This window comes from Botrytis fragariae, assembly GCF_013461495.1.
Source record: "Botrytis fragariae strain BVB16 chromosome Unknown tig00000161, whole genome shotgun sequence".
Taxonomy (NCBI): Eukaryota; Fungi; Ascomycota; class Leotiomycetes; order Helotiales; family Sclerotiniaceae; genus Botrytis; species Botrytis fragariae.
In genome coordinates this window covers 1,007,165-1,031,347 of record NW_023500998.1, presented here as the reverse complement: position 1 = coordinate 1,031,347, position 24,183 = coordinate 1,007,165, and the positions used below count along the sequence as shown (strand labels likewise).

General features: G+C 42.6%; 9 protein-coding genes across 9 annotated transcripts; 7 read left to right on the top strand and 2 right to left on the bottom strand.

The window, feature by feature from the left end:
* Positions 1–769: 769 nt before the first annotated feature.
* Bfra_009492 (putative exonuclease kem1 protein) lies at positions 770–5,032 on the bottom strand (the record flags this gene model as incomplete). The annotated part of the gene is given in 4 exon segments (XM_037339835.1): positions 770–3,249; positions 3,300–4,002; positions 4,020–4,582; positions 4,627–5,032. 4 exon segments carry the CDS (start codon positions 5,030–5,032, stop codon positions 770–772), a joined length of 4,152 nt encoding a protein of 1,383 aa, XP_037189885.1.
* A 538-nt stretch (positions 5,033–5,570) lies between these two features.
* Bfra_009491 (putative chromatin assembly factor 1 subunit protein) lies at positions 5,571–7,222 on the top strand (the record flags this gene model as incomplete). Its single annotated transcript, XM_037339834.1, has 7 exons — positions 5,571–5,604; positions 5,683–5,736; positions 5,793–5,844; positions 5,897–5,950; positions 6,001–6,462; positions 6,512–6,994; positions 7,048–7,222. The coding sequence occupies 7 exons, from the start codon at positions 5,571–5,573 to the stop codon at positions 7,220–7,222; spliced, it is 1,314 nt and encodes a 437-aa protein (XP_037189884.1).
* Positions 7,223–9,414: 2,192 nt separating this feature from the next.
* Bfra_009490 (putative transcription factor cys6 protein) lies at positions 9,415–12,465 on the bottom strand (the record flags this gene model as incomplete). The annotated part of the gene is made up of 6 exons (XM_037339833.1): positions 9,415–9,588; positions 9,657–11,092; positions 11,182–11,366; positions 11,419–11,609; positions 11,842–12,265; positions 12,341–12,465. 6 exons carry the CDS (start codon positions 12,463–12,465, stop codon positions 9,415–9,417), a joined length of 2,535 nt encoding a protein of 844 aa, XP_037189883.1.
* Positions 12,466–14,305: 1,840 nt separating this feature from the next.
* Positions 14,306–14,688, top strand: Bfra_009489 (uncharacterized protein; the record flags this gene model as incomplete). The annotated part of the gene is made up of 2 exons (XM_037339832.1): positions 14,306–14,472; positions 14,520–14,688. 2 exons carry the CDS (start codon positions 14,306–14,308, stop codon positions 14,686–14,688), a joined length of 336 nt encoding a protein of 111 aa, XP_037189882.1.
* Positions 14,689–14,944: 256 nt separating this feature from the next.
* Positions 14,945–15,184, top strand: Bfra_009488 (uncharacterized protein; the record flags this gene model as incomplete). Its single annotated transcript, XM_037339831.1, has 2 exons — positions 14,945–15,068; positions 15,090–15,184. 2 exons carry the CDS (start codon positions 14,945–14,947, stop codon positions 15,182–15,184), a joined length of 219 nt encoding a protein of 72 aa, XP_037189881.1.
* A 306-nt stretch (positions 15,185–15,490) lies between these two features.
* Bfra_009487 (putative ochratoxin a non-ribosomal peptide synthetase protein) lies at positions 15,491–16,080 on the top strand (the record flags this gene model as incomplete). The annotated part of the gene is made up of 3 exons (XM_037339830.1): positions 15,491–15,677; positions 15,699–15,817; positions 15,964–16,080. 3 exons carry the CDS (start codon positions 15,491–15,493, stop codon positions 16,078–16,080), a joined length of 423 nt encoding a protein of 140 aa, XP_037189880.1.
* Positions 16,081–16,089: 9 nt separating this feature from the next.
* On the top strand, positions 16,090–16,673 carry Bfra_009486 (putative ochratoxin a non-ribosomal peptide synthetase protein; the record flags this gene model as incomplete). The annotated part of the gene is given in 3 exon segments (XM_037339829.1): positions 16,090–16,168; positions 16,179–16,334; positions 16,366–16,673. The coding sequence occupies 3 exon segments, from the start codon at positions 16,090–16,092 to the stop codon at positions 16,671–16,673; spliced, it is 543 nt and encodes a 180-aa protein (XP_037189879.1).
* A 94-nt stretch (positions 16,674–16,767) lies between these two features.
* On the top strand, positions 16,768–17,548 carry Bfra_009485 (putative ochratoxin a non-ribosomal peptide synthetase protein; the record flags this gene model as incomplete). The annotated part of the gene is made up of 3 exons (XM_037339828.1): positions 16,768–16,962; positions 17,004–17,028; positions 17,055–17,548. The coding sequence occupies 3 exons, from the start codon at positions 16,768–16,770 to the stop codon at positions 17,546–17,548; spliced, it is 714 nt and encodes a 237-aa protein (XP_037189878.1).
* Positions 17,549–22,507: 4,959 nt separating this feature from the next.
* On the top strand, positions 22,508–22,823 carry Bfra_009484 (uncharacterized protein; the record flags this gene model as incomplete). Its single annotated transcript, XM_037339827.1, has 2 exons — positions 22,508–22,784; positions 22,813–22,823. Coding segments are annotated over 2 exons (288 nt in total), but the record flags the coding sequence as incomplete, so codon positions are not given.
* Between the last annotated feature and the right edge of the window lie 1,360 nt (positions 22,824–24,183).

Genomic DNA, 24,183 nt, shown 5'->3' with positions numbered 1-24,183 from the left:
AAGAAAGCTCTTCGTAACCACCTTGTGATTCATCGTTATCTTATTCAACGAAGCAAGTGATGCCATGAGGCAATGAACGAATTCAGAGAGGAGTAACAGAATTGTAGATAGATACCTCGGTCTCCTTGATGTGATCGAGGACGTGTTGTATATTAGCGATTGTTATAGATTAGTCAGCCGATGTCATGATTGTACAGTGGCTTTAAATAATCGGTGATCAATTTTCACTAGTGGCTAAGACGGTCTTCGTTCAAATCTGAATTTTAACATGTTAGCACTGTTTCACGATTGACGACTATATCTCACTATGTGGAAAAATAAGGAGAGAAATTCTTAAGCATTCACGCCTTCTGGTTCGCAACGTAGGGTAGATTTTAAAGATTTGATTCTCTGTATATCTAATTGTTTTCTCTCGATTTAAGATCATTCCCTTCCATACCACCAATTCGTATCTTCCCCAAAACATACCAAAGAACAGTTGGTCGTTACTGAGCGCTCGTTGCATTTGAAGTCCATTGACCATCTTCTATGTCTGATATATCCGATCAAAGCATGCATAGTGATAATACAAGCAAATCATTACCATCCCACTCGTGAAATCGTTGATCTAGTCTCGTAAAATTACCAACCGAAAAACAAACCACTTGTTTCCATTTCTCCCGATAAATTATGCCATGGAACATCATGAAAATCCTATGCCATCCCAATATCGCCATGCTTTTCCAGAAGTACCAATGAAGAAAAAGTCAAGAACCAAAAAACTGCAGATCTAAGCTTGTGGAGGATGTGGATTACCACCTCGACCTCTCGAAGCACCGCGGCCTCTACCACCTCGGCCTCTACCTCTACCTCGTGAATCCAACGTAGATGGAGGAGGAACATTGTTGTATGCTACGTTGCCGGCTGCAGGGCTACCACCTCTAGCGGCTGCAAACGCATTTCCGCGACCTCGGGTGCCATTGGCATTTCCGGTCGTATTCACGGGTGTCGTGTCTCGAATAACCATGCTGCTATGAACAGCCGGCGTAGCATTATCACCAGAATTTCCATTGGTGTTTCCATTAGTGAATCCACCACGACCACGTCCACCACGGGGTGTGAAATTTCCACGTTGGCCTGAGACAGCACCACGGAAAGAGCCTCGAAGTGGAGGGGGTGGTCCAGATTCTCTATATTGTTGACCTCGTCCATAACCATAGCCTCCATTGGCTGTCAAAGGCGTGCTAGTTGGAGCGGGTCGTTTCTCGGCAGCAGCTCTAGAACCTGCAATCAATTGCTTGTTGGTAAGATTTAGTACACTGGCAATTGGTACAGTGGAGCCACGGAATGGAGAGCATCGTTCTCCAAGAGTTGTACCACTCATGAAAGTAACGTCGAATAAAACATCGAGCAGAGTGGTACGTGGAGTGCGAGAGATTCCTACAACAGTACCACGTGTGGCGATTGGAACGCGACCTGAATCTGCAACATAAACAACACGATCACCCAAAGCAAATTTCTGGTTGCCGCAACGATGTTCAGCATCAGATGGTTTTAAGAGGGCACCTCGTGGAACAGCCTTCAAGGTTGTTCGTTGAGGTTGAGGGCCGTTTACCAAAGCATGCTGGGCGGCTTGTTCGATGGCCATCACGGTATCAGAGTCAAGCTGCTCAGCATCTAGAGGCACCTTTTCAAAGTTCTTGGATTCGATGGTTTTAAGCCATGCCACAATCTCCTTGATACTAGCACCAGGGAAATCGGACTCCTCATAATCGTTTCCTTGAGGCTTTCTTTGAATACCGGCAAAGAAATGAGGAAATTTGGTCATGTACGTGCTGATGAGTTCGATGGCTTTATTGCTAAACTCCCATCCGTTATCAGCTCTTCGAGAATAACCCAAAACTTTGAGTTTCTTGCCCTCAAATTTAAGGTTCAGTCCCAAGTTGACGCGGAGTTGACCCACGGCAGAGACTTGGAAGGATGAAGTAATCTTGCTGAGTACCAAAGGGTGCAACCCTAGCATTTTAGCCACTGCAAAGGATGGTGTATACTGAGTAGCATTCTTAGAATCGTGAACAATGTTTCTGCCAAATTCCACTTCTTTTCCCTTGATCGTTGACAATGATATTTGAAGTTTGTGATCTGTATGACCTTCAACCAGTCCTGGTCGGCCATAGTTGAAGTCTCCAAGGAAAAATATTCTGTCATCAACAGGAAATTCCTCTTCCACAGGCAAAGCCGCTTTCTCTAAGAACCGCTGATCTTCGCTGACAACTTCATCCACTACAACTTGCGAAGCGTAGTCTGTGTCCTGGCCAGGTATAACAGCATATTCTTTGATGGTCGCACCGTCATCCATCTTTTTCAAGCCTTTCAACATCTCCACATGAGTTAGAGACTCTACTGGCCCAATGATTATACCAAAACGCTTGCTATAGGTGCTTTCTATTCTCTCTGCTTTCTTGCGGAAGTCATCGATCTCGCGAGGTCCATGGGGCCTAGTAATAGGTTGACCACTGGCATCCTCAGAGGGTAGATAATCGAATAATTCGTCAGAAACTTTGACAACTTTACCTTCCTGTAAGAAAGGATAGCCAACAAATACTCTTTTACCAAGCTTCTGTTGCGCTGTCTTGACATTGGTACGAATCTCACTATCTTCAATTGTGACGACCATACTTTCATTACGGCTGTCTGACTGGAAAACGTTGACTCCATGGAAGCCCAATGCTGCATTGTATGGAAGGTAGCCCAAACTTGGGAATCCAGCTAGAGATGCTGATCCAAGCTTGGCTCCATCCATGAGACCATGGTAAAAATCCAAACCCTCAATTGTCGGCAAGTCGAAAATATTTTCAACGCAGTGGCAGTGAGGGATATCTGGAAAGATGCCCATCAATGAAGATGGATAAGTAAAATCGACATCTGGGTCATAAGTGAACTTTAAGGAAACCCCAAACTCATTCCTGAACTTCTCGGCATCACTCAATAAATTGTTCTTCGTAGCCATAGCATCCAATAATCGCTTTTCATCGATGAATGGAATCTTGACCACAGCTTCCCACTCCATCTTCTTTCCGTTCATATCTAGCTCAAAATCTCGAGGGTAGAAGTCGATGATAGGAGAAGCGGGATTTGTCATGAGATCGTGATATACTGTTGGTACAATCTTCTTACTACGATCCGGTAGCACACCCATGAGTTGCTCAAATGGATGGAATGGCTGACCAAGCTTGAAATTGATATCAGCTTTGAGTCCTTTTATGACATCTGATGAGATTGTTAGCTTAGCAATAAAATCTTCGAGAAAGAATGCTTACCAGAAATCATCGGCGAGTAGTGATATTGATAATACCACGGCCACGATACGACACCACGATAGTAGTAGTAAAGAACCCATTGTAAACCCTGGACGTAATTCTCGCATAGTTTCGTCAACTCAGTTTCGTTCTTTCGGTCCCAATCAAATTTGCCCTCATAATATTTGTCCTTCCACTCTTGGAACTTCTCTTCATATTTGCGATCCATCTCGGCTTGTGCCTGTTCTTTAGAAACGTCAAGAACTTCTGCTTTGTCATATTGTTTGACAATTCGCATAATGGCAAGTTGAGATTCTTCCTCTTCATCATCATCTTCTTCTTCATCGGCACCGAGCTTAGCAGGGAACGAGAGTTGCATGTGACGTTCGCCAGCATCATTCTGTACCGTCTTCCATTCCAGGTGTAGACTCTCTGCTAAGTCCTGTGCAAATTTTCTATCTGCTGCGGGAAGCTTGTCGGATAAATCCAGTGCTTCTGAACCTCTCTTTTGAACATAAGATTTGACTTCTTTCCATATCTGTTGCTGTGCCGTGGTCATAACAAGCTTGCCCTTGTTTTTGCCTTTTACCATGACGTCCTCCTTTGACATTTGTTTAGCCTTGAACCATGATGAATCCGAACTCTCAGATTCAAAAAATCTGTACTCAACATGAGATAGCTCCTCAAGCAAGATTGCCAATCGACTCATGTTAATAGCTCCCCCCTCATTGATATATCCACCCCCTTAGGCAGAACAGTCTTGTATATCTTGAACATCAACGCCAATGCTCCCTCGTTAATGTGTAAATTTGGAAGATTCGGTAGGAAATCGTTGCCGACAAAGAACGCCATGAGGATGAAATCATCAATAACGCGCTCAAGATCGAATGGAAAACCTAGAACACCCTCCTCCTTTAACTCCTGAAACTCCAACTCTAAGTACTCTCTAACAATGCACAGATGCATCAAATAGAAATTTTGATGCTCCAACTCCTTTGACTTGGCTTTACTCTGCCTACCAAAAGTAACTTCTTCACGAAGGAGGCAGAAATGGGGGTCATGACTTAGCAATCCCAACATAATCAAGTCCGCATCCAAACCATAAAGACAATGGCGTCTATTAGGATCGTAATCAGGTTGTGCTTTCTTGTGGCGAATGTACTCCATAACTTTGTGCTCTCCCTCTCCTGGGACCTCATGCCCTGAGAGCACAATCTCGGTTCCTTGCCAATCCACATCCTCTGAGATCTTCTTTGCGATAAAATATTTCAGTTGTTGGGTCAGCTTTTGCATAAACTCCGTGCCTAAATCATTAGCTTTGTAACATTAAAGTGCTCAAACGGCTTACCTGGCGTGATTGAATTGCTGTCAAACGCCTCTTCTTTTGGCATTTCCTTTCCTTCTCGAACTGCCTTTTCTCTGGCATTCTCGACATCTAATGCCGTTCTAAATCTTCGAGCTCGTTGTTGATTCATCTTTGCGCGAGGAGCCACTCCGTCAACGGCCATGAAGAACAGCTGCTTTGGCTTGATCTTTCCGTAAAGATGTTCAATGTAATTAAAAATTGCAATGAACATTTGCTCCTCCGTCATACGAAAGGTCGCATCATCTGAGTCTTTGTGGGTACAGTTATGAATAATACCATTCATATCCAGATACAGACAGTCGAACTCTGGTATTCTATTCTCCGCAATCAACTGTGAGATCGAGGGATACCTCTCACTCATCCATCTGAAGAACTTCGGGACACCCATGATGTAAAAACAATGCGCAGAATGTGCTGGATGATTGTATGTTGTAGATAGTTTGCGATTTGAAGTTTATAATTGTTGAAGTGGCGCACTTTGCTTCAACCAGAAGATGAAAACGAGGGGCGCAAATAGCTACAAACAGGGCTATTGTAGGGTGGAGATTTGATTCTGCTTCTTCTATCGAACGCCACGGATGGCTTGGTGGGAGTGGTAAATAATGAGAAATAATCTCTTCAAGGAATCAAGGAAAGAATTAATTCAACTTCGTTCGAGGACATCAACAAGAAGCTCTCCCACCACTCACACTAACGTCACGATTGACGCTAGCGGCCGACTGGGCCGTTCCGAAGCTATAAACGACCCACCAATTGCGCGCTTTTGGAGCGCGTCTTCCCAGTAAATTTAGTGCAATATACGATACTAGGAGGTATTCCCAGAGCTACCTTTTCTAACTTTTAGATATTTCTGAGCGCTTTTGACAACATAAAGTGGAATTTTACAACAAACCTCAAAGGTTCTCGAGCAGGAAATAATCGCCAACATGGCCCCTCAGTCAGAAGATCCTGACGTGAACAGTAAGTTTTGCTTTTGCGATGCAGCGCATTCCATTCTGTAAGCTCAATCTTGTAAAGACTTGCTAATGGTTGTGAAAGTGAATCAATCGGTAGATGATAATGAAGATATGGAACAAAAGATTATCAATGAGGGTACTAATTTGATCTTGCCCCAAGAAATGAGGGATCATAGCTAAACTTGCGATCAGAGTACAAAACATGGAAGAAGAACAGTCCTTTCCTCTACGATATGATTTTAAGGTAGATCTATCATACGACTCTTCAAGCCGGATCTTAACTAATAGTCTACTAGCACTGCGCTCGAATGGCCTACCTTGACAACTCAATGGTTTCCTGATGTTAAAGAGTATGTCCAATTGAGTTGTTTCGGTTGTGAACGTTACTAATAAATCCAAGACCAGCAGGGAAGAACTATTCCGTCCACAGACTTCTTATCGGTACTCATACCTCGAACGGCGCACAGAACTATCTACAAATTGCCAATGTCGAGTTGCCAAAAAATGTCACCCCAAACCATGTTGATTACGATGAGGATCGAGAGGAGATTGGAGGTTATGGGAAATCATCATCTGGGGAACAGGCAGCGATTAAAATGACCATCGAGCAGAAGATCGATCATCCGGGAGAGGTTAACAAAGCCAGATACCAGCCACAAAACCCAAATATTATAGCTACTATGTGTGTTGATGGCAGAGTTTTGATCTTCGATCGTACCAAGCACAGTAGCCTTCCTAAAGGTGTTGTCAGCCCACAAATTGAGCTTATAGGACACAAGAAGGAGGGATTTGGTTTAGGCTGGAATCCACACGTTGCTGGTGAGCTTGCGACTGGTAGCGAAGACAAAACAGTCCGATTATGGTAGGTCAAACAGGTTTCGAACCTTAAGGCTCTACTGACTTGGTGATAGGGATCTCAATACTTTGCAGGCGAACGACAACAAGTTGAAGTCGAGTAAAGTTTACACCCACCACACTTCTATCGTTAACGATGTCCAATATCACCCCTCCCACAAATCTTTGATTGGAACAGTCTCAGATGATTTGACTTTACAAATCCTCGATATCAGACAACCAGATACAGATAAATCAGTTAGCACAGGCAAAGGTCATACTGATGCCATCAACGCACTCGCTTTCAACCCTGCATCAGAATTTGTCCTAGCTACCGCATCAGCAGACAAGACCATTGGTCTTTGGGATTTGAGAAATCTCAAAGAGAGGCTTCACACACTGGAAGGCCACATGGATGCTGTTACTTCGCTTGCTTGGCACCCAACTGAAGAGGCTGTATTGGGAAGTGGCAGTTATGATCGCAGAGTCATTTTCTGGGATCTTAGCAGAGTTGGCATGGAGCAATTACCAGATGATCAGGATGATGGACCACCTGAGTTGTAAGTACTCCATTCCCGTATGTTGGAGCAGTTAAAATTCTAATCCGCTTTAGATTATTTATGCACGGAGGTCACACAAATCATCTTGCTGACTTTAGCTGGAACCAAAATGAACCATGGGTAGTATGTAGCGCAGCAGAAGACAATCTAATTCAAATTTGGAAGGTCTCAGAAGGAATTGTAGGAAAGGATATTGAGGAAATTCCTATGGATGAGCTGGAGCACTAGACTTGAATGTGGAGACTGAGGCAATGGAAAATGGGACAGCCCGGATGGAAAGAAAATATTGAAATACCCGAGCGTTGTCAAATGTACAAATGAATGGTAGAGGAACGAAATGAAAGGGAGTTTACGCGTTTTTTACGGTCGGTCGCGGCGTTGACTTGACGTAGGTTAGTTGGCTAGTTAGTAGATAAGCTGATAATGATAAATATATCTCAATACAATCTAATGGCGTAGTTCAAAGGGGGCAGGATGTGATCCGGTGATAGGGATGTCTTGAATCTTGATGGCTTTTATTCACGTTGCTTCATCTACATACACGTCCAAATTCGAACCTGAGAAATACTGAATAAGAATGGTACCCACAGATGAGGAAGTACATGGTACTTATGTGTATCAGTATCACTTAAAGGTTCTACCTTGCTCGATATGGTTTTCAACGGAGTGAACTTGAAGCACTGAGGTGCGAAGTGTTACCTCTTGAAGCTTTTGAAGCTTGATAGAGATGGGAGAGATAGGATGATGATGATTCTACGAGGAAATTCATTAGAATAATGAGGGCAGGATGGGTAGCAATGGGGCTATCATGCTCTCGGTGACAGAAGACCCGTTGCAAGCAAGCGAACACTCATTTACTGATTGCTTTTCTGGATACTCTCACAAGATTATGAGAAACTGAATGCGAGAAGATGAAGTAGTCAACTTTGACTATATTATGCTAGGATGTACGTGTTTCTCCGTCGAAGAATTTCACGGATTAAATACCACTACTTCCATGCGAATGATTCAACCCGCATGATCTTCTTGTGTCGCAAATCCGTGCTCTCGAACAACTCGACAAGTGTTTCGATGGCAATATTGCGAACAAGGCCAAAAGCATAGCTCGGAGAATTTAGAAGGCGAGAGTACGCAGAAAAAACAACACATCTTGCTCGCTCGATCCCATGCTACGCGCCGAAAGTGTATTTTTCGACGTACTTTCATCCTACCATATTTTCTGGTAGGGTTGCTTAAACTGGAATAAAATTTCCTTGAAATCACAGCTTTGATCCGAAGAGGATTGACTGGTTAGTAAATTACTTACAAGAGATGATAAATACCCCTAAGCCACACCCTAAACCGACCTGTGGTATACATACCCTCAAAACCCAGCAAACATCGCTAAGATTAGGGGAGTCATAGTGTAGCTGCTTCGGCCTACTCCTATGGGCCTCGACGCTCCAGCATCACAGCAAACGGTCGTGGTTTCTGGGGGTCGGGCCGGCTTAGCCTCGGTTCGAATCTTTCTTTTGATGTTTTTGGGGGTTTTGAGGGAGAGGGAAGTTTGTTTTTGGTTTTGGTTTTTGGGGAGTCTTCTTTTTGGGGGAGTGGAAATGGTGAGATGGGATGAGATAGATAGGATGAGATGGTTGAAGTGTGAAGCGTGAGTAGAAGCGAGTGAAGTTTAAGGGGAGTGAATCAATGTGAAGTGGGGAAGTGAGGACTTGAGAAACAGATGGAAGATGAATTGGTGGGGAAATGAATATACGGGTGAGTGAATATCTGCTAGATGACAGGTACTCAAAATCTCCGCCTTATAAAAAATCTTTCTTCTACCAAGTTATAGTATCTACTTTTCCAAATCCCAATACTCAAGCAATCTCAAGACCAGCACACACATATCTTCTCAAACAAATCACTCAGATCCACTCGCACTCATCACCACATACATCCATTACCACATACATCCAATACATCATGAAAACAATGTCCATCTCCAACCTCCAGCCTCCAACCTCCAACTCCCGAGGTCCATAAAGAGATCATTTCCATCACAACCACCTTCCAAATTCTAGAATAAGACAAGCAAAATCGCACAACCCATCACCCATAAAGATGTAGACATTTTTCCGCACACCCCAAGAAGGCATTTGAAGGTCAATCTAAGCACGCAGCCAGGTGTGCGTCAATTACATATCATATCATGATCAAATCAATCACCATATAATAAGATCGCATTGAAGATATAAATCAGCGGACTTTTAATTTTAAACGTCGAGAGGGGTTTTTTCCTATTACATCACAACTCCCGAATTCCCAAAAGGCCAAATGTCGAATCCGCGTGGTATCATTCAATAACATTTACTGCTCCATTTATCCCCTAACATGCACACTGTCATGTGCTATCATATAACATCATCTTGTTCAACCATTTGTTTTCATCTACCAGGAGTGTTTGCGCCCATGAAAGGACCACCAAATGGGTTCGACGGGTCATTTTGTTGTCCTTGTTCTTGATCTCCACCAGGTGGCGAAGGTTCTAAATTTGTTGGATAGAACTGAAATGCGGGATCGATTGTATTTGAATTTCCTATGTAATGATCCCATTGTTCCTATTTCCCAATTAGCATTTTAACTCAATATAAGTTTTGGACAGAAGAGTCTGAGAATATGAACTTACCCAGTCGAGATTTGCTGGTAGATCCATCATTCCAGAAGCGTTACCGGTATTGCCGAACATGGAGAAGGGAGACGCACTAGCGTTCATAGTGGCAAAGGGGTTCAAATTGTTGTCAAGTGGGTAAGGAGTGAGACCAGTTCCACCTGGTTCACCCATATTCAGATCCATGTTTGTGTATCCTGAAGATTGGCCCATACTATTGAACATCGCTGCCGAATTTGGAGACAAACCACCAGAAAGCATACCGAGAGTCATAGCTGCCGATTGTTCAGGCTTGAGGTTCTCATCATCGAAGTGCGAAAAAGCGTCGGCTGTACTCATAGGTGTGGCAGAAGCATTGGCGGCAGGCTCCCTAGAAGCCTTCAATTTTTCGAGAATGATATTTAGAGTTTTGGATGCTTTAAATGACTCCATCGATTCTTCCACGGTTTCACTCCAAATACTTTGGGAGGTTTCAACTGCCTTGAGCATATTGGCAAGCTGTTCTGTTGTCCAGAAATGTTTATCCGACGGACAAATGGTTTCGTAATGTAGATCTAAGCATACTATCATACCGGCCAGTAAATAATCGTGTTTGGTAAGAGATGAGATCGCCCATCTCATCGATCGCAATCGTCCTCCGGGCTTAGATTCAAGATGAAGTTTGTGTTGATGTCGAAGAATTTCCATCGCAGCATTGACACAGGCTCGACGAGAATGATCGTAGCGAGAATTTTGTCTCGCTCGTGCAAGATATTTGCGATGAAGAACACACATAGTCTTCTGCCATAGAATATCTACATTGAACCTATGCATCAGGAGCGTCGCAGGATCATGCATACATTCTTCCAAGGGCCTGAGTCGAAGATGGGGAGCAAGATTGCGTTTTAATTCCCATAATTTATTATCGCGGGCGAGGATATCATCATAAGCAATGCTCTTAGGATTGACACTTTGTATTTCCTCCAGAATGCAATTGAATTCATTGGCTATGCTGATCTTGGCGAGCATGTAAGATATAGGGGTAGGTTCGGTATTGGGTCTCGCGGGTGGTAATGTTTTCGAATCTGGACCAAACTCATCCTCAAATATGTTGCGAGGAAGTTTTGTATCACAGTCGCTATCACGAATCATACTTGGGAGTGCCAATTGAAAGGAGAACATTGTATCCATGGCGCGCACAAATCCCCATAGTCGACGACGCATCTCCCCATGGAAGATAGTGATACCAGGAAAGTTGCTTGGATCCCGATGATAGCCCATACGCATTGATAGTCGAGTGATCATGCCAATTATGACCCAAAGTCCCACTTCGGCATCCCAACGGCTCGCATACTCGCCGTGTACGTATAATATTAGCGTTTCAATCGTGTAGAGCGATGACTTTGTATAATCGGAATTAACAAGACACTGGACCGTTCGTTGTCTGAAATCACCAGCTATGTCGAGAGTACGACCTAAATAATAATTTAGCACTGTGAAAAGAGGTCGATGTAAACAGAACAAGAAGAGCCGATCAAAAGAAAAGCAAATGTGGGCTCTCTACCTTTCCATTCCGGTGGTTCATCCCCAATTTTTTGGTATGACTGCATGGCTAAACAGAGGATTGAATATAAAAGGCCTAGCCATACTATCGAGGTTTTTGTGGGATCTTGCCAATGGGTTTGCAGTTCCTTGTGGAAAGTCGGAGAGTGTATGATATGTATAGCTGGGTCGTATGTGTTAAAATATCTGATAAACAATTAGCTGACCTTTCTTTCTATTGTTATGGCTATTCACAGACCTGGTGATGAGTTTATCGACCTCCGATTTTGTAGGAACTGCCATTCGAAGCTCTTCATCTGTAGCCGGTGTATGGGCACCAAATAGAAAGGCCGGACCATCACTGGCTGGCGGCTTTTGAGATTTGATTTTTTCGTAGTTATTTTCGAGTTCCTTTTTATGATTATTGAAATAGGTTTTGACTTCTGCGATCTTTTCGATAAATTAGTAACCGATTTTGATCCACACCAGACCTGCAAAGAGCATAAACGAAAGACGAGTATTGAAAAAACTACTCGACATTGCCATATACCTAAAGTCATCTTGTCCGAGTATTCAACCGGAGAGACAACTCTAGCGATTTGCATGTTTGCAGATTTACATTGATCTAGAGAGTTCGTGATGGAAGCAGGCAGTGAAGAAAGAAATGAAGGCCACAACATACATCTTTTAAGACTAAATGCCAATGCGATTCTCCTATATATGTTGTTTTTCCTTTATCGGTATCAACTTTCATAATACCTAGTGAATTAGCAACACCATCCACATCACTATCTCCGTCATCCTCTTCTTTAATCATATCATCATCGTCTTGGTCTAAATCGGGGGGAAAGGATGAACCCGCACTATCGCTCTGAGAACGGTTAATGGCAGCGGCGGCGGCGGTTGGACCTGCAGATGAAGCGCCATTTGTCATCAATGATAAGACTAAACCTTCTAAACGGTCAATACGATTTTGCATATCATCAGGACTGGTTGAGCCTTGACTTTGGTTCTTCTTTCGTGTTCCTGGTGCAGCATATGAGCACGAGGAGGCGTCACCTCTCCTCGTACAATTCTCACATGGGTGCGACCTGTTGCATTTCAACCTGTTTCGTAAGAAGGATTAGTATATCTGTGCTGGATGGCCTAGATTTTGATAGAATAGAACGTATTAGACTCACTTTCTGTGCCGGCAAGGCCCGCATGACAGAGGGACCCTATTTCTCTTTCTTACCACCCGGTATTGCTCTTCTGGAGAGTGAGCTCCGGCGCTTGAAGAGGTAGTAGAAGGGGGCGTAGGAGTCATGATGATGAATTATTATTGATTTGTGAGGAGAAATCGAAGAAGCAAGCCCGGGCCAAGGTTATGTTTTACTCATAAGCTCACAGGAATGGGCCCTGTTCGAATACAGTTTATTTTTCTTTACCAGTATTTCACCACCAGAGAGTCGGTGTAAGCCGGGCTTTCTTGATGCAAACGGCCAATGAAAATTATAGCACAAGGAGGCGATGTGACTTGCGCTGAGACGATCAGCTCCTAATTTGATAGGTGAAGTAGCCCGTTAGCTCGTTGGAGAAGAGAACGAACGGACCCTATTGGCAACGAGTGGGGGAGATAGAGGTATAGATGCAGGTGACAAACAGCTTTATGTCCACTCGGCAGTGTTTGACTGCACTAGAATCTCACATATAAATTGGTGCCCCCTTTTCAAGAGTCTAGCTTTGGTGCTTGATGGCTTACAATGACAGGGCAAAGTGATTTAAACTTCCCTTCTTGTCAAAGTGTAAGATGGCAAACTCGGAAGTATGATCTTCCTTGAATCCAGGTCTCCACCGATATTCTTTTCCTGCCAATAATCTACCAGACCCTATAGAGTGTTCACAATTGTCCCCGATTTCTCACGCACTTTTCCCGAACATAAAGATCAACCACTCAAAATAATAAACAGCAATCTTCGGCCCAGGTCCAGGTCCAACAACGAGTATTACTGATGTGCTCGAGGATGACGAACGATCGGTAGCGCGAAAGTCGAATAATTAAGAATAGCTCCAATGACGTTTTCCCTCTACCTTAGCCTTTGCCAACGACTGAAACGCAAACTAATAGCCGATATGGTTAAAGAAAACCCCCGCAGGTTTGGGATATGAGTTATTTAGTATCGTCTTTCGGGGAGGCCGACGACCAAAACACCATGTATTATATCGTGATTTGTGGAGAGAATGATTCGGAGAGTTTAGGAAAGATATATTATATCACACACAGTATATGATATCAACTTAGCAATCGCATATTCTGCAAGAATAATCAGTCGTTGCACCAAAATTAATGCGGGAACTTTCAACTGCCAAACTACTCACAAGGGGGGTGAACTCTGCCTGTGGTCCAGATCCTTGGATACAGGCGCAAATCAGTACAGAAGGTTGGAAAGGACCGCCACCAAGTTATTATATGATTTCAAATGATTGAAATATGAAGTTTAGTAATCTTTCCATGAACAGAAATCAATAGAAATCTCTGCAAAATGTTTGCGACAGGAGATATTGTAAAAATACGGATTGAGGTTGTTGATAAGTGGACTGTCGAATGATAAATGATAGCCTCAAGCTAAGTATTGTTTACTGAATAAGGCTGGCACTTGGCCACCCCCGCCAAAGAGGGTCTGGGCTCAAATAGACTAGCGGTATGTGCCGAAGAGTTTATTAATGTTGAATGTTTTGCCCAAACGAGGCAGGTACCAATACGCACACCAAGGAGGTATATGTTGTGGTTTGCTTGCTTTTCACCAGGCTGCGAGATATCGATATCGATGATAGCAAGTGCAAGTGCACGTGAACAGTAACAGTAAGGTTACGTAATCATGAAGGGGAAGAGAATTCGAGATAGATGAGAGGAAATTACCATCCGACGCGCTTTCAAGGCATCAATTTGGTGTGCGCGTTGCTTACCGATCTTTCGAGCTGATGTGATGAAGCATAGAAACCGATTTAAGCCAGTACATGGGTTACTAATAAACGCCGATGACTCATAACTTTCGGCTCGGTTCAATTTATATGCTGACTACCATGTATTATCAAGTGTTACCACGCATACCGATATATGTCAACTTACTTGCCATTGAACCTTCAAGAAAATTAACGACGACGTCATGCATCCATCAATTCGCCATTCTGAAGATATTGACTTTTTCCAATCCCCACAACTTGGCCTTAAGACCGGTATCTCCGTCGGTAGAAACTACATAATGGGCTCCAACGCCAAAATGGTCCATTTATTATACTCCAATTTTCATCGGGCACAATACAATAGATGTTTGTATATCGTAAGTTTCATCCACTGCTATCTATTTAATGGAATCCCAGATCTCCAATGGGAAAAGGAAAGCAAAACATCGCAAAGCAAGACAAGGTAGGAGAATGCAATAAAGAATGTCATGGCGAACACTCAAGTCAAGGCAAGCTACTTGAGTATTTCACGAAGTCAAATGCACACGAGTATGACCCTAGCTTGAAGATACACAAGTCGGAGTAACGTGGGGGGACTTTTAACCACTGCTTACTCATCTATATATGGTCAGTTGCTCCCGGTGACGACTTGCTGCACCAGCTCCCAGTGACTATTTTTGATTCCTCTTTCTGGTGGGGTCTTTCTGCCAAGCAAATCAAGTGAGAAAACATCATCATTTATATCGCTCTGAATTGCTTTGCCCAATTCAACGTCTCAGCTTGATTTCCTCGTCAAGACCTCAATCTAGTCAGAAGAAGCATCTACTTCTCAAAGAGTCTCAATGAAAGGGCAATCACTGAAATCTGACTTTAGGCTTGTGCCTGTTAACTACCTAGCAACTCGAGCATCGAAGGGCCGATTGTACAAGAGCAATCTCATCAACTCACAAGTGCGGAGAGTCTTAGGTGATACACATTTTCCTAGAGTACTTAAGGATGGGGAAAGATATCCCGTTCAAAAAGCTGCCTGCTTTTCGAATCTTGCTTATGACCAGGGTTCGGTGGATCAAGCCAACAGTTGAGATTCTTTTAAAGTCATCGATTTTGAGCAAAATATCTTTGTTGTCTACTCTCGCACCAGCCCCCATTATTCCAAAAATCAGCCTGTTGTTTATCTCGCCATCAACACAATGCTTTGATGGCATTGAAAACGATATAGACAGGCAGCTTTAGACATCAGGGTTGTCATCTTGCATTGATATTTGAAGGCACGCAGCAAATGAATCAAGATATCAATTGCTTCGAAGCAAGTTCACGTACCTAGCGGTAGAGATACCGCTTTCGGTTCCAACACTTTCTCAGACAACTTCTCGACGGCTCCCAAAAATATGTCTTCAGCCCAACTTGGCATCGTGGTCAGGACACATGAACAAATCGCGCAATGGCAAAATGCTCCAGCACCACATATTGTCGAACAAATTGGACGCCAAACATCGGATAATAAGTATGGTGAATGGGTGAGCAAAGATAGTGTAGTAGCCATTACCTACGCACAGCTAACAAAAATCATTGGCAGTCTGGCGTGATTGCTGGTAGAACAACTTGGTGACTCCGGTAGATATGCAGCTAATCCCAAGGTCTTGGCTTATGTTGGCACAAACGACGTCCACTACTCAGCTCAAGTTCTTGCTGCAGCCAAAGTGGCTACACAGTTCGTAATATCTATTTGCCATTTGCTATTTTCTACTTCATCTTTGCAACAATCTTGTACTGATGGCCGTATCGGTCTCAGATGTTCGCCACTTCATCTCGCAATAGTTAAGCCGCACACTGTGTCTTATTTGATCACGTAGAATGTCAGACTTTGGTTACTTCAAATCTCATCCCACTCTCTGCCAATGTTACCCTTGATGCTGTAAGCCGATTGCGTCACTTCATGGTGCCATCGGTAGCTCTACTCACTACCTATTGTGACTAAATTAAAACCATGCCAGTACCTAACAAGCCAGCCGAATATGCCAATCAAGCATCGATGCCCATCAATGTTCTTCTCACCAGGTCTATAGGTAAATATAGGTTCGGGTTTATTGCAAGTCTTACTCAACCGTGACGGGATCGCACATGTTTTCTGCTTGAAATGTGGAGAAGATGGTGGAAAAGCTAAGCAATACAAGATATTTACAACTTCCAGATTTGCTTCGACTAAGCCAGAAATCGCGCATCTAAATCAAAGTAGATCTTGAATTACTATTACTCAGTATAGAAGAGCACAAATACAAGCCACTTAATGAAAATATTAATCTCATTGTCCACGCTGCTTGGCTCGTGAATTTCAATCTAGTACTTTCGGCATTTCATTCACAATTTGTAGAGATTGTTCATCTGTTAAGCCTAGCTGTCTCTACTAATTATACAATACGCTTCGTACTCATCTCTCCCATTGCAGCAGTAGAAAAACATACAGCAGGTCCTGTCCCGAGGGCAATAATATCTAATCTCAAAACCCCAATGCCGTTTAGCTACGCAAGCGCCAAATTCCTCTCCCGATTACTCGTCGACGCCGCAGATTAACATCTAGGCAGAACAGTCCCGAGAAGCATCATCCGCATCGGTTGAATCGCCGGTCCGGTCCTAAACCCAACCCAGGCCTGCGAAATCAGAAAGAATGGTTTCCGAGTTTACAGTAATGCTTGGTCTGATTTATTTGGGTCGGATCCCTGATATTCTAGGTCTGCGGTTTGATGTTGTGGATTGTGTACCTGTCACCTGTGGATTTGCTGGGTGGTATATTTGTGGATTTGGTAATGGAGATGAGGATGAAGAAGATGAGTGGGTGTTTGATCTTTGGAATTTGTATTGGGTGGCTTAGAGTATATTGCTATGTGCTATTGTTGAAGGTAGATCGCTGGAGATAGTAGAGCCGGGAGTTTGACTGGATAGCTCGAGGGTGAGGAGTGAGGAGTGAGGAGGATGGTGTTGATGGTGATGGTGGTGTTGCTGTGAGGAAAAATCCGGCTGTGAAATTACATGATTTTCTAAATGGGTTGTGGAGGGGTAGGGATTTGACTATGGAGGGAGGTGTGGGGGAATCTTTGCGGACTGAGCGGGCTTTGGATGCGAGTCCGAAGATGAGGGGGCTGGACGCTGTGAGGGGGAAGTGGATGGGAAAATGGGTGGAGTTTGTGGGAGAGGGGGGAGGGAGACGGAAGAGAAGAGGGCAGTCACGGTATGAATTTGATAGGAAAGAACAGGGACAAGAATTTACTGAGGCGTATCTGATGATAATTACGTCGATTGTTGAAAAACTGGAGATTCCATGTCAAATAACACACTATGCGGTATCGATTGTTTTGCCTGCAGATTTTCATTTTGGTAGAAGTTATATATACGAGAATAACCTTCCAAGTAGTTTAATATACAATACTGCATCTACAAGTGGATGGTGAATATCATACAGACGAGAAAAAACTCCGAGTAACTTGACATATAAGTACTACATTTACAAGCAAGATCCCACTCGAAAGTCTTTTAGCTAGTATAATTCACTTCAATCCCATCAACCCAAGACCCGGATTCCAAAGCTAAAATGTTGTGAACATCAACACTGCTGGTATCTCAAACCGAAAGAGGAATAAGTTGACAGGCATTTACACGGGTAAGGGTCCAGTACATTTGTATTGATTACTAGATCAGATCAGCTCGGATGCTAAAGTATGGATTCTGGAAGATGGTAGTTGGATAGAGGGAATTGGGTTGGGTTTTGTGATGTGATGTGAATTGTTTTTATACATATATACGTGCTGAGATACTTACTGCATGTTGTGGAGTTGTCGGGATAGATACTAAACAGGGAGAGAATGTTGTTGGGCTGAAGGTAGTCGAGTCTGCAAGTAGATCTGAGCTATTTGAGCTGGGGTGAGATATTCGACTCCATAAAAAGGGAATTATGGACTTTATATTTACTGTATAGTATGATATGTGTAGGGGCTAAGCGAGTGAAGGGGCTGGGACTCTGAGATTAATTTTTGTAACGGCGAATAATAATGACATTTGGTAATTTGAAGATTGAGATGATGAGGTTTAGTGTGGGAGATGCTGTGAGTGGAATTATTGGTTGTGTTGTGGTTTTGATTGTGTATAATGATGTGGGATCTTGATTTTGGAGTATTTTAATACCTATACTATGCTATGATGTAGGACGGAGTCTGGCTTCGATGTAATTTTTTTTTTAGAAACCTTGTGATAACTGTGGATGTGTAATGTGCTTTTGTGCTTTTTTGCTTTCGTGATTGGTTGATTAAAGCTGTCGTGAAGAAAACTTCATTAGAGCTGGGCGTCTTTGAGTGAGCGAACTCATATATCGCGTCTGTAAACCGCGCCCTCAGAGAAGACAGGGTAATTGAAAATCATTGAAATTTGAGAAATAAGGATGGTGTCAGCTTGATGAGACCCCTCTTTGGAGTTGTCTTCATTCTATGCATATATACAGAATCTGGATTGCTTCATCGAATTAGTATACCAATAAGTAACAGCTGAACTAATTATTCTAACGGGAATACGGATTTAAGAAATCCCGTTCACGACTCTGCTTATGATCGGCTCCATAAGCAACATAAATAGGTCAACGTAAAAATTCATAACCATGAAAACGGTCTGATCCAGTGAAATGCTGGAGGTCATCTCCGTGGGTGATTGTAATTTTGTTGTGTGCTGGGAAACATTACATGATTCTGATCTCTTTCATAGCTGATATTCATGAAAAAAAGAAGCTCTTCGTTTGAGAGAGAAACGAACATTCACATAAGCAACCTCTGTCAATTTGAATTCCAAGAAAACTCAAACTTCTTGAATTCGCTTAACATTCGATTTGATTATACATCACTCCCGCGAGAAGCCTCCATCCCTTCACCACTCTAGCAAAAATTCTCCATTCACCTTTCTATCTTCCTAGTCCCCTCGAACCCCCCTCCCCAAAAAAGCCATTCCTCTCAACATACTTCTTTAGATGAAAAGATGGATATGACATGCAAAAAAATTACCGGATCCAGGATTCGAACCTGGGGCTACTCGAGCTGAATGAAGCGAATTAATTGTGAATATGGACTTTCGTCCGTAACTGATCAATTGCCACAGTCATGAAATCGAGGTATGTTACCACTACACTAATCCGATGGTGTGTTTCTGTTGTATTGAGATATATATGCTTGATCGGAGGGAATCGGCTGCTGCTGGGGGGGGGGAGGGTTGAAAGTCTAGTTCTAGTGCTAGTGTCTTGGGGGTATTGTTTATTCGTCACGAGACTGATTTATCACTGGATTGGACTTTTTAATGGTGAAGCATATTGTTTGTTAAGGTATATCGAAAAGAGAGAACAGGAACACTTTAAAATTGTCGAGTCATAAATTTCTGTACATCAACTCCTTACCGAGACTTGAACAGAATGAATATGTAACTATCATTGGGGTAAACATTGAGAACGAAGTCACGAACAAAGGTGCTGTACCTAATTGAGATATTTTGGAATACATAGAGGTGACAAATAGAGAAGGCATGTTACAGCTTGCTGATTGAACCGGATGGTACCTTCTCCCCGTAAAAAAAAAGAGCCATTCTAAAAGCTATTCAGCGAAGACACTCAACCTGCTACAAATCCTACCGACTATTCTTTTGACGGCCAACACTCTCGAATTACCCATTTCACGATTACCGTAACTTTCTATCCCTCATGAAGTACCCAAAGCTTGCAAACACCCAATCTCAAAGCTAGTTAAGGTATAGGACTCCACCAGACTACTCACATAGCGGCAGATCTCCTTGGCACTTTCAAAAACGCCAAAAAAAAAGAAGAGTCTAATAACTCCGAGTTTGAAGAGAGCCCTGGCTAGCCATTTCGGCCAGCACTCCACCACCTTATCTCTTGTTTGTTGGAGGAAATGTATTATTGAGATATATATTTCTTCTATTAGATCGTTTTACAGCCAAAAAAATACAAAAAAGTAGAGCATGTACAGCTCCAAGTATTCAAGAGAGTCCTGGCTAGCCAATTAGGCCAGCACTCCACCACCTTATCTCTTGTTTGTTGAGAGGAGTGTGTTATTCAGATAAATAACCCATAAATTAATGCTTCAACCTGTTACTTGCCTACATTTTCTTCTACCCCTAGTTAGATAAATGCATGTAACTTTATTAATTGTACGGTCAGGATGCCTCACTGGAAGCACGGAATTATAAACTGCGCTTTGCTATCATAAAAGCAAAAGATTCTACAACGCTCATGGCGGATTGAGTTGATGTATGGCATAAAGATATACCAAATGGGAAAGTACATATTGCCGCAAAGTACAAGCAGGCACAAAGGGGAACACATGACAGGCAGGCACATATCAATCATTAGTAATTTCACGAAAGCAGGAAAACATGGAAGGCATGGATTTTCTAATTTGTATTTTCTAATTCAGTTTGCACAAAAAATACCCTATTGACTTGGATAGGCTCCTATGAGTCTCTCTTACTTCACGAGCTGAACATTCATTTCTTACGACTCGCGTTACAAATGATTTTTCCTTGAGACAGGAGAGGATTAACTTCAACGTTGTCGAGCAATTGAGCAAGATGGACAAAATGAGCAAAATGGAAAGGACACCGAGGAATAACTGGTTCTTGGGTGGACATCGAAAAATTCAAGAGGAGAGTACCTTCTACTAAGACAAACTAAACTTGATTCAGTAAGACCGACCGATATACACAGCTAAGAAGAGCACTCCAAGGGTCTAAAACTTCAATTCTATAATACTACCCGATATTGGTAAATGTCATTTCATCAGATGTTACGAAACAAACATTCAAGCCCTAGAAAAATCAAGAATAATCGAGGGGCAATTGGGAAAAATCAAGGGCTTGCTCTGGTAGGCAAGCTATACGCACAATTTTTTTTAAATTCCAAATCTCCAAATCAAATCATTGAATCATCGATTATTCAAACCTTTCACAGGAAACCTACATATCAAATCGATGACGCCAAGAAGTATAGCGCCAATAGGGGGCTCGGCAAAAGTTCCGACAGGGGTAAATAATCTAACTGTTTTAGACGAGTGATCTGGGGTAGCATGACTACGAGAGCTCGAACAACTCCAATGAAGGACTTTAGGTTTGGAAGAGAAGGGGCAGCGGGGTAGCCATGAGGGTTTGTAGTATATGGTTTGTTTGAACTTCTACTTATGTAACTTATTGCGTAGATCCTCACTCAGACTTCTCTCATTTAATGAGCGATTTGGGAAAGAATCATGGATGGATGGATGGGTGGTTATACACGAAGCCAAAATGGTATATCGTTCTTTACACAATCATCTTTATCAATTCAATGAGAATAAGAGTAACAGTTGTGAAAACAAAAGTTGAAAAAATCCTTCCGAATCCAGGATTCGAACCCGATGATACCTGCACAAAACTCTCGTCAGAGACTCTTGAGAAACCCGTCAACGATTGTTTCCCAGAGTCAAGTTATGTTACCACTGCACTAAGGCTGAAAATGTTTAATGTGAGTTATGGATGTTATATAGAAGGGGTCGTAAGGAGATTTTTGAAGAAAAGAGTAGTATGATGAGCTCATATCCGGAACTTCCGGGCTGGGTTGATGTGTTTGGATTGGATTACCTCGGCTATCACTAAATTTCTGAATAAAATAGAAATTAACTACGCTTTTATGTTTTTTATCCAGTACTCCAGACGTGTACTTTCAGGTAGTGTGTGTATCTTAAGAGAAGACTTGTTTCTGTCTATCCCGAAGAAGAAAGTCATCTACCAATTACACAACGAATCTCTTCATCACGAACGAAACCATAGATTCACAGCAGTAAAATTACACATGTACAGCGATGACTCAAGAAAAGCTCACATCACAAATGAAATGCATCGTATCTATATTTCGCACGAAAAGCCTGGATAACATGTCAAATTTCACATAATGTAGCTACAGTCAACCATTATCTGGATTTAAAATGTGATGGTAATCTCACACGCGTGAGCATTCAAAATTTCCAGATCAGAAAGGATCTTTCGAGGTGAGTAAGACAGTAAGTGCAAAGAAGATCAAAAACTAAATTCGCAATGACTTGTAATAAGGTTCTATATTAATTGCTAGATTAGTGCTAGACTTGACATAAACGCACTTCGCGCCATACATTGATTCTTTCCTCAATCAACATCTTCAGAACTTCATGAAACAGTATCTGGGCATCATCATCTCATCCTCCCGAATCCCAGGCTCAACTAAACTTCCCCACGTGATCCAGATATGTTTCTTCGTACAGAGAAATGTTTAGTTCTTGATGAAAGAGTCCTGCTGATTTCTTCTGCTGAAGAGTATATAGATCTTCGAGAGGAAGTGTCCGACGTGACTGAAAGACCGTTTTAATGCATGCGAGCCGCAATACAACTGCAGTGTAAACATACGCAGATTTAGACAGCGGAACTTTGCATACATACGTATTGGAAGGTTTGGCGTCAAGCATAAAAATGGTAAAGAAGACTTTGCGATTGGTTTCGGCTTATGTTATCGAGAAGTCAATACTAAATCTCGGCTACATGTTTCGCAGGGTTATGTGATGAACAGAGATGATGATGATGATGATGATGATGATGACATCAATGTTAATACTAATGACAATGACGATGAAGATCAAAGTACGAGAGAACTAAAATGTCAACTCAGGCACAGATTGAAGATAACACACGCGGAAATGGCTGTCACTGAAGCTACAATTTTACACACACGCTTGACAAGTCAACTATCACAATCCACGCGAGAGCTCACAAACTGCATAAAATTCTTCAGTTCCCAAAACAAACAATCTATGATCTTCTCCGACTCCAAAACGGCACATGAACGCGATACACTGGTAGAAGAAACACCATTGTCAAAGTTAGGTTCCCTCGCTTGGAAGCATAGTGATATTCCTAGTATCCACCACACCAAAGAATTCGAAGACTTTCTATTTTGGCTTTGATTATCCATTCCCATTCCTTTGCAAATACGACCGGACTGAGAAATTCTCCATTTGAATCCGAGTATTGAAATCCTCAAACTCCCCACCATGGAAATATCGCCCATCCATCGAATCTTATGGCACAATAACTATCAACGCAGCATAAATTTCATACACAACGTGCCACTTGACACCCTATACACTCACTCAAAACCGCCTAAACGCACATACGCGGAGAGACAAAACACACCCAGCGCTCAATATACCTCCATCCCTCCTTTTCTCCCTTCCTCCACCAATCCAACAAAGAGCAAAAGAAGGGAAAAAATCATCATCATCCTGTTCATCATCCCATTTCACTCAAACCCCCTGGGTCGAGCGAGACCTCCCGCCACAAATACACAGGATGAAATGGCGTGATATCTTAACGGCCTTGCTGTGCCTTAATTCATGGGGCAAGAGATTTCTTTGGCGTAGGAGTTGTTTATCGTTAGTTAGATGTTTTTTATTTGAAGAGTTTCTTCGATGGGTTTCCTTAACATCACGATGCGACAATACACCACGGGTTCCTCACAGACCGCCTCCCGTCTGTGGTGTATTCTCCCCGTCTTCAGTGCTCTGCTCCAATACCTTCTCCATCAACTCTCTTCAGCCTCTCCCCCAAATTACTCCCCATCCCTCTGCAACTATCTCAAAAAGAGTGTGTTCAGCAACTTCACAACAAATCAATATCATGTCATCACTGCCCACAGGCTATATTAAAAAATCATTTTATTCCGCTATCGACTATGCCATCAAACACTCAACCTTTCAACCCGCTAACCATCCCAAAAAATAGACTATCAATCATCTCCTGATATCCTATCCCCATTCTCCGTTCATAACCATAAGAGCCTTCAGGGTATTAAACATAAAACGCTCCACACACGCAAGGCAAGGCAAAAAAGGCTGTATAATAGATCCAACGTGAATATCCATGGTATACTCCATAAATCCTCATTGCGTTAAATGTGTCTCTCTGCGAGATTATTTGTCTCACATGATTGTCGAAGAAAAATATACCCCAAAAGAAAAGTGTGCGACCGGACCAAACTTTT